This window comes from Chaetura pelagica, unplaced genomic scaffold, assembly GCF_000747805.2.
Source record: "Chaetura pelagica isolate M959 unplaced genomic scaffold, ChaPel_1.0 scaffold211, whole genome shotgun sequence".
In the NCBI taxonomy this organism is placed as follows: Eukaryota; Metazoa; Chordata; class Aves; order Apodiformes; family Apodidae; genus Chaetura; species Chaetura pelagica.
In genome coordinates, this window is record NW_009952157.1 from 400,966 (window position 1) to 410,579 (window position 9,614).

The window sequence follows — 9,614 nt, forward strand, 5'->3', positions numbered from 1 at the left end:
TGTGTTCCTGACAGCTCTAAATTGGGTATTACCAGGCATATGAAACAATACAGATTAAAAAATCCCAGAAGACAGTGCTCAAGGTTGTGTGCTTTATCCAATGGTTCACAGCATCTTTGGCTGATGCTGTGTGTTAGCAGAAGAATTTTCTAGCAAAAATACAAATTTTATTGCATCAAACTATTCTGCAGGAACATAATGATGACCTGTTTTGTAAGAAGTTCCAGTAGGCTTGGTCAGCTGCCTTTGACTCAAGGCTGCCTGAAACTTTGTTGTAGCCACCACCTCACTTCCTTCAGAAGGTGCCAGGGAGAGACTTACATGAGAACCAGGTCTGGAGCTCAGCCAAGAGCTTGCTCAGAAAGATGCAAAGAAGAGCTCATCATCTGAGCTCCTATCAGCTCAAATACTCTCAGTTATGGTGGTGATGTGCCACACGGCACTCTGCCCAGCAGGTGGTGGAGCAGCTGTTCCTGTCAGGTAGAGGTTGATGCTGAAAGTCCCCAGGTGCAGGGAGTGCCTGTGGCCTCTCTGAGGCTGGAGAAAAGCTGTTGTTGAAGAGCTGTGTCACCGAGTGGAGGAGTGATGGGGGGCAATCAGCTGGCTATGCAGCCACCAGAGAGAATGAGAGAGAGATGGTTAGAGGTGTGGGAACCCAAGTCTTGCTGGTAAGGGGAAGACGGGGGGACTGTGTGTCAAGAACCAGTTGCAGGGCTGGTGTCAGCAGCAGGGTTTTGGTTTGGATCATGGGGTGCTGTTTGTGGATCAACAGCTACTTGGGAGAGATGGGTTCCACCTCACTAAGTGGGACAAAGGCATCTTTGTCAGCAGGTCTGAGAAGGTAAGAAGGTCTTAAATTAGGAACTATGTGGGAGGGAGAGTTAATAGCACCCCTGTGACAGAGTTATGGACAGGGCTAGTGAGCAAAGGGGCTGGGGTGATGTGTACCAAATGGAAGACAAAATCCACAAATCAAAGCTTAGGTGGGGTCACCTCCAGCATTTTCATGTAAGCAAGGAATTTCCCACAAGGAACTACTGAGGTGGAAGAAGGGAAACAGACCCTTTCTGGGGAAATAGGGTGCCTCTCTGAAGTGCCTGTGCACCAGCATATGGGGAATAAACATGAGGAGTTAATGATGTCTGTGAAGTTCCAGGCCTTTGACCCCAGTAGGATGATGGAGATTTGGTGGGATGGCCCCCATGGCTGGAGTGTTGCCATGGAGGGATACAAGTTCCCTCAGGGAAGATTAGGAGTTGCTCTTTATATGAGAGAGGACCTAGAGTACCTGAGATTCTGCCCAGAGATGGATGAGGGGATAACTGAGACCTTGTGGGTGAGGATTAAAGAGAGAATAAGTAAGGGTGACATTGTAGTGGGCATCTGCTATAAACAACCTGACCAGGAAGAAGGTATGGATAGGTCCTCTATGGAGAGATAGGAGTAGTCTCACATCCCCAGGCCCTGGTCCTCATGGGAGGTTTCAACCATCCCAGTATTTGCTGAAGGGATAACACAGCAGAACATAAGTAATCTGGGAGGCTCCTAGAGATTACTTATAACAACTGTCTGACCTAAATGCTAAGTGCTGAGGAGAAGTACTCTACTTGACCTCACCCTCACAAATAAGGAAGGGCTTGTTTGGCATGTGGGGATTGAAGGCAGCGTTGGCAGCAGGTGAATTAATGAAGCCTCATCTGGAAGGCATGAGGTTCATCTTCCATCACACCTGTCCCATGACATGACTCAAAGTACAGTAAGCCTGTGTGATCAGGAGATGAGCTTCAAAAGCACAGTTCCAATCCAAACCCAGGAAGACCAGTGACTTTCCCAAGGCCATGAGTAAAGCCAGAACTTCTCACCACAGCCACCAGCACTGCAATACTGCACCAGGTGTCTCTGGGAAGAAGCCTTTGCAAGCCCTGCAAGGAGGATGCAGTGTGCAGGTAGTTTTGCAGTGTGAAAGTAAGTCATGGCTTAGCAGAGGGGAAGAGCATCTTTGAAAATCAAGTTTAAAATCAGTAAGGCTACTCTGCAGGTTTATGGGGCTAAGACAGGTAATACTGACATATCTTCTGACAGTAACAGCAAACAGAAATGGCTGGTGGACATGCTTAGGCTGGAACTGTGGTAGAGTAGCATACCTCAGTGTCATTGGGCCTACTAGCAGGCAGACCTGACTTGGGGAACTTTGTTGCTGTCTTAAAACTCAGCTGAAATTAGATGTGCACTTTCCTCTTCTTCCTAGAGGAACCTGTCTTGGTTGTGAAGGCTCAACAGGGAAACTTGCCATTTAGCTTTACAATGTAAATACTTGTATTCCCTGCTTAAAAATGTGCAAAACCTTTTCTCCTGGAAGTATTGTCAGCATGATACAGTGTTTAAAAAAATAAAAAATAAAAAAAGAAAAAAAGACATATCAATTCTGATAACTTTCACTGATGACTTCAAAATTACAGGAAACTAGAAATAATGCAGCACGTTTGTCCTAAGGGCCAAGGGCAGCTAATGGGATTTCATTTGGTATGAATGGGATGTTATATATGAGAGTCTTCACTTTCTCACTTATGGATTGTGATCAGCAAGTTTTGATGATTTTGGTTTTAAAATATTTTATCTGCAAATCCTAGCATGCTGTCTTCAGGCAGAAACCTGTGTGTTTCAGACATTTGCAGCAGGAGAGGGTCTTAACACTACAGAAGATACTATTAATTTTAGATTTCTGCCGAGCTATGCTGCTGTGCAGAGCTCTTGTCTAAATCTTTTGTGGGAAGGAAAAAGTTCCAAGCCTGCAAATTCAAGGTTGTAATGTTGATTTCCATATCTTCTCTGACATGATGTAAGAAAAAAAACATTTCACCAGGAGTGATTCAATGTTTGCAAAGCTCCAAGAGGCAGTGCAATCTGCACTCTGTGAGAGTTTCAAAACTAGGGAAGCTTTGAGCAACCTAATGTAAATTCAAAGTGATGCCCTAGGCAACTGACCTAGATGACCTCAAGAAGTTCTTGAGGACTTTCTACCTTAATTCCCATGGAAGTGCTAAGTGATTTGTGGTATAACTGCTGCTTCTTGCTCAGGTGGCTGACTTGATGGCATTGTGATCTGTCCCACAGTGTGTGCTCTTCTGCAAAAGAAAGGTACCACCCTGCTTACTTCCTTGTTTTGAAAAAGCTTCATTTAAATCAAACCACTGGGATGTGTTGAGTAATTGGGTGGTCACTGTTGTTGCTGGGAAAGTAAGGACTCAGGGGCCAAACAATGACATCCCCATCTGTGTTTGCAGTGGATGGTAGTCACCCAGAGTCAGTAACAGTCTAAATAGAGCCTGAAGATATTTCTAGACCACAATTTTGACTGGTTTTGCATGTTTTCCACACGCAGTTGTGAGACAGCCTGATGCCTGAACAAGGGAGGGCAGGAGCTCGTGTAGGCTTCAAATCTGAGGCTGATCTCATACAACTCTTGACTGGTGCAACTTGAGAGAGGAAATTGAGCTCTATGAATCCACTTTTTGTCTTGAGACTCCCAAGGTGGAGGCTCCTACTGGGTGCCAAAGCACCCCTGCCATAAGCAATACCCTTCTTTATGAGAGGGAGTGCAAGGGAACAAAAGCTGAAGTGTCCTAAAGAACTGAAATGGGGGGGAGGTCTGGTCTCTCTGGGTGAATTTCCCTTCCTAGACAGGCTGGAGAGTTGGGCAGGGAGAAACATGATGAAATTCAACAAGGGCAATCATAGAGTTTTGCATCTGGGGAAGAACAACCCCATGTACCAGTAAAGGTTGGGGGCTGACCTGCTGGAGAGCAGGGTAGGAAAAAGGGACCTGGGGGTCCTGGTAGACAGGAGGATGACCATGAGCCGGCAATGTGCCCTTGTGGCCAAGAAGGCCAATGGCATCCTGGGGTGCATTAGAAAGGGGGTGGTTAGTAGGTCAAGAGAGGTTCTCCTTCCCCTCTATTCTGCCTTGGTGAGGCCACATCTGGAGTATTGTGTCCAGTTCTGGGCCCCTCAGTTCAAGAAGGACAGGGAACTGCTCGAAAGAGTCCAGAGCAGAGCTACAGAGATGATGGAGTGGAACATCTCCCTGATGAGGAAAGGCTGAGAGAGCTGGGTCTCTTGAGCTTGGAGAAGAGGAGACTGAGGGGTGACCTCATCAGTGTTTACAAATATGTAAGGGGTGAGTGTCAGGAGGACAGAGCCAGGCTTTGTACAGTGATGACCAGTGATAGGACAAGGGGCAATGGGTGCAAACTGGAGCACAAGAGGTTCCATGTGAATATCAGGAAGAACTTCTTTCCTGTGAGAGTGACAGAGCCCTGGGACAGGCTGCCCAGAGAGGCTGTGGAGTCTCCTTCTCTGGAGACATTCAAACCCACCTGGACACGTTCCTGTGTGATGTGCTCTGGGTGACCCTGCTCTGGCAGGGGGGTTGGGCTGGGTGATCTTTCCAGGTCCCTCCCAACCCCTGTGATTCTGTGACTCTGTGATTCCCCAGCCCCCTCCCCACGCCCACACCCCCCAGGGAGCAGGGCAGGGGCAGCCAGGCCAGCACCCCCTTCCTGGCTGCCAGTCTGACTCCCAGGCGAGGTACCCGGCTTTGACAAGCACGGGGAGCTGGACTTCTCCCAGGAGATGGGGTTTCCGTACCTGCTGTGCCACCCCGAGGCCGGGACACGCATCACGCCCTGCCTGGGTAACCCAGCGGTTACAAACAGCAGGAAGAGCTCTCACCACCCGTCCTCTCCTTTCAGAGATTTCCTTTCCTTCCCAGCTCTTTGTGCTCCTGTTGAATCACTTCAAAACACCCTGGGACTGCTCTGCCTCGGCTGCTGCTCATCTCTGGGTTGCTGAGGGATCACCCAGGTGTTAGAAGCGCTCAGTGTTGAAGCCACTTTTTTACCCTTACCTTGGAGGGCACCTGGCTGAACTTGCTGACAAACCTCATTAGTTCCAGCACTACAGCTTCCTGTGGGTACTGAAGAGATACACTTGCTCCAGATATTCTAGATGAGCTTCAGAATTTATTAATGGCCAGATTCCTTTTGTCATTTGGTTTTTTTTTTTCATGCAGAAGTGCCCATTGCTATTACTATTGTTATTACTATTATTATTATATGAAATTTCATGTGTTTTTTCTTTTTCTGTTAAAGTTTTTTATCTCTCACTTGAACAACTTTAAGAGAAAGTGGTTTACTGGTTTGTGGGCTTTTTGGGTTTTTTTCCTCCTCCTCTTAAACAACAGTTTACATGAGACCAGAATAATAATAAGGCTACTACCATATAAAAATTAAATTACCTCTGTGTACAGCCTTGAAATCCATGTCTATTTGTGCATGTGGAAGGGGGATTTCACCTTGTCTTTCTCCTTGAGCCCATGTCTTAGGTCTTTTCAGGTTGAGAAATGCACCTGCTACTCATTCCTTGTAAATATTTCTTGAAAACTATACAGGAAAGCTGCATCATTCATCTGAAAAATATTTCTGTTTTCCAAAAAGTTCAGTTGTATCTCCCCATCCCCCCCCCCAGTTACTTCTCTGGTCATGGGACTCAAACCAGAACATGCAGTGAAATAGGCACCCAGGGATTTAGCCTCAACTGGTGTCTCTCCCTAGCTTTCCAATATATTAACAAAGCACTTTCAGAAGCTCACAGCAGGCTTCAAACGTGAGAGAACTCATTGCTGAATGTCTTAAACACAGATGGAAATGCAGGCCCTGTGTGCTGCTTTGCATGCTGACTCAGCCACTTCTCTAACCACTTCAACCTCATGTTTTCCTAAGGAGCACACAGACCCTGCTACACCCCCCAGGAGCAACCTGAGCACTGGAACTGACCAAATCCTCCTTCCTACACATGCGTTCAAGGATTAATTTTGTAAGGATTCTTCTATGTTAATAAGGGTTTTCCTTCAGAAGGGAAATTTCTAGATTTTGTCTCCTCTCTGGAAAATGTGGAAACTTGTTCTATCAGAGATTTATGCCTTTCTGTTACATTTTGTTGAAATTGGCCAGTGGTGGCAGTGATGGCAGCTAGAGACACAAGAGCAGGCAGCTGCTCAGAGAGAAATCAGGTGGCACTTGAGAAAAAAAGCAATTCTTGGACATTTTTAGCCTGTGTCCTGCTTTTATGACCTGTTTGTAGACATGCTGGCATGAGAGCCACAGGAAGTGAGCCAACGAGGATTTCTAAGGCTGATTTTGTTCAGATGCACCTCAGAGGAAATGATAATTCATCTCATTACTCAGTCACCTCTGGAGTGCTGTGCATAGTTTTGGCAGGACCTCCAGTTTCTTTACCAAGCCAGTCAGACACAAAGGCCTGAAAGAACATGGTGGGGAAGAGCAAGACTGCATCTCAGCAGCTGTGAAGCCTGAGGTGGAGGGACCAGGCATGATGAAAATGAGGCCCTAATCACACACCCCCAGGACACAGACACACCCAGAGCAGGGCTTGCAGATGTTACCCCACCCCTCCCTTCTTCCCGGGCCCCAATCCCTTGGTTCCCGGTTTCTCTCCCTCCTTCCCCCCAGCGGCACAGGGGGACAGGGGATGGGGTTTAGAGTCACTTCACAGCCTGGGGGTTCCTGCTGCTCCTGCCTCCTCAGCAAGAAGGATTCCTGACAGTCCTGCCCTGCTTCCCCACGGGGTCCCTCCCATGGCACAGAGGCCTCCACCAACCTCTCCTTCCTGAGTCCTTCCCACCAGGTCCGGAGCTGCTCCAGCCTGGGCTTCCCACAGAGTCACGGGGGCTTCGGGAACAGCCACCTCCCCTGGCCCGGGGGCTTCCACAGCTGAGCAATCAGAGCCCACTGGCAGCAAATCCTCTGGCCACAACATCCAAGTCCAGGGGCCAAGTTCCCCCCTCCTGGCACCTTCAGGGAATGTCCCACCATGTTCCTCCATGAGTGCAGGGGCACAGCTGCCATCTCGCCATGGGCTGCAGGGAAACTGCTGCTTGGGCACCTTCTGCCCCTTCTTCCTCTTCCACTGCTCTCCTTCCCCAGCACAGCTCTCATCCTCCAGCACAGTTCTTCTCACCCTCAGTGCCTCTCTTGCTCAGGTGTTATGTGGTTGATTCTTCCGTATGTTAATGGCAGAGGTGCATCTCTTGTCCCTCTAATGGCTCCTTGGCTGGGTTTGGAGCAGGGGCAGCTTCTCAGCTTCTTACTGGAGCCACCCCTGGGGCCCTTCCCCTGCTACCAAAAAAAACAACAAACCAGAACAATTACACAAGATAAATTCTTGTTGTGGACTTAAACCTCTTGCTCCTGTGAGTCTGAGCAATACCTGTTAGCAAAACTACAGTCAGTGTAGTAGGATGAGCCGGTGTGCAGGGCAGAAGAGCAACACACTTTCTGGCTGTTAAAAAAAGAGTAGTATTTGCAGGTATTGATTCATGAGGAACATTTATCTATTTTTAAAAGACTCTCTGAAGTAGCTATTTATCCTTTAGATGTTTTTTATGCTTAATCTAAAAAGATGGATAATTATGGCTAAAATATTTCAGTCTTGTTTCCTATAGATCAGTGTTCAAATACATGAGTATAGCCCTTGTTTCACATTTCCTTGACATCGTGTCTGGATAATCTTTTTAGTTTTGTGTCTTCCCCATGACACCCAGGAGTCCTGTTTCCAGGGAGAAAGCACAAAGGTTTTGCTTTGGACTTAAATAAAGGCAAAAAAAAATGGGTTCTTTTCACTTTTTATCCTACTCCTTCTGCTTGGTTTATTAATAAGGCAAAACACTAAGGAACTGCAGCTTAGAAATGTACATCTGTGTTTTGTCAGGTGGAAAAAAATCGGGATATCTCTATACATGTCTTGTAATTTGTATTAATAATGTAATTGAGCAAGCTCTCCTTGTCAATTCAGCAGAGCACATTATGTGTAAAGCCTGGATTCCCTCACCCCACATCACTACAAAAATATGTTCCTTCACTTCTCAGACTTGGCCAAGAAAATTACTTTGAGAACAGAAATGAATTATATAAGCCTGTACCCTGCCCATCTGACAGTTGTACATCTTCCCAGTGGGCACACGACTAACTTTATCCCAGCATAGCACTCGGGCTAATATGAGTCATCTGATAACCTCCTCCTTGTGCATTGACCTCAACCTTGGACCAAAATAAACATAAATTAAATGACAAATGTATACTTGGTCCTCTCACACTCTCTTGGGTGTCTCTGAAGCTCTGAGAAGTGTAGCTGTTGTGAAATGGGAGCCGAATCTCAGAGTCTATTGTTGCCTTTATCCTTTAAAGAGCCCGTGGGCCTGATCCTGTTTGCATTGGGTTCAGCTCTCAGTTCTGTTCTGCTGGTTTCAAGTGATTTTTTTTCTGAGTGATGGTGGTGTCCCCTGTCACATGGGAAAAAATCAGCATCTTTCTCTGAAGGCAAGACCTTGCTTCTATGATCTAATTTCCTGACCTTCCCTCTCATTCCATTAATGGGTGGGAAAGAGATCTGTAGTTTGATAGTCCTTTACCATTCTCTCTGCCTGAAAGACACTTGCAAGTTGGGCATCTCCGGGAGGAGAATGAGGCGTTGGGGAGGGTAAGGGTGATGGGCTTTTTGAGGGGCTCTTCTTTGAAACAAATACATTTTGCATGTGCAAATCTCTAATTGCCCCTGCCCCTCCAGCTAAAGGTCCCTTGGCTGAATCCTGCCTCCAAGAATGGCCAGCTAAGATGTCCTCTCTTTGATGAGCATGATGGCATGTTGCTGCACATGGATATGGGTTTATTAGAGCATTGGACTGAGGCAAAGATAACCTCAGCTCTGGGTTTCCTCTGCCACTGACGTGCTTTGTGTCCTAGGGCCCTGAGCTTCCTGGGTCTTTTCCCTATCTAGAAAAAGGGAACCATCATTAAGCCTGGTAAGTTCCAAAGCCATATGCTTTTTAGGGAAACATCTGGGTTTTGGTAGTTCGTCTGGAGAAGATAGTACTGGGCCTAATTTACAGAGAGTGCTGAATATCCCTGCACCAAGCCATCCAGTCCTGATTTATCTTGAAATAAATATTTGAAAGTTCACAGTGAAAAGCAGATGTGAAACCACATTGTTCTACAGACTGCCTCTGATCTGCTAGTTCTGAGATAAGCCTTCCTCCCCTCACAGGGTCGTTTGCCCTCCAGCGTCTGAAACCATTAAAGCAGGAAAATAATCCATAACAAGAGAAGGGTGAATGCAACACTTTCTGACACGTCTTTTCAGGTATGTTATGCAAAAACTCTCTAAATGATTCAAAATTCTGTTATTCCATAAATTTACAAGGATACATATTTCTGTGACCAGGAAACAAGTCTGTAAGCAAGCACAGCCCTGCAATCAAACGTGCACATAGATATACACCTAAAGATTTGTACAAATCCTACACTTATTTCATTTCACTCCTGTGTATCTGGATGGAATAGAGGTGAATCTGACAGCGATTCTAAAGGGCAGTCAAGAAGACTGGGTGGAAGACATTCCTGAAACATGGAATGATTCTTTCAAAAAAGACCCTTCATAAATAGGGACTTACAGACAACTCCAGCAAACTTTCAGTACCAAATCTGACCTGACTGAAGGCAACAGAGAGAGAAAAGATGCTGATTTTCAGAGAAAGAGTG

General features: G+C 46.4%; 1 protein-coding gene across 1 annotated transcript in view; it reads left to right on the forward strand.

Moving 5' to 3' along the window:
* The first annotated feature begins 1,111 nt into the window (after positions 1–1,111).
* KCNA6 (potassium voltage-gated channel, shaker-related subfamily, member 6) overlaps positions 1,112–9,614 on the forward strand; it is a 26,477-nt gene continuing 17,974 nt past the window's right edge. The window contains exon 1 of the mRNA XM_010007182.1: positions 1,112–1,412. Within this exon, the coding sequence (XP_010005484.1) occupies positions 1,112–1,412 (301 nt within the window). The remainder of the gene's footprint in view (positions 1,413–9,614) is intronic.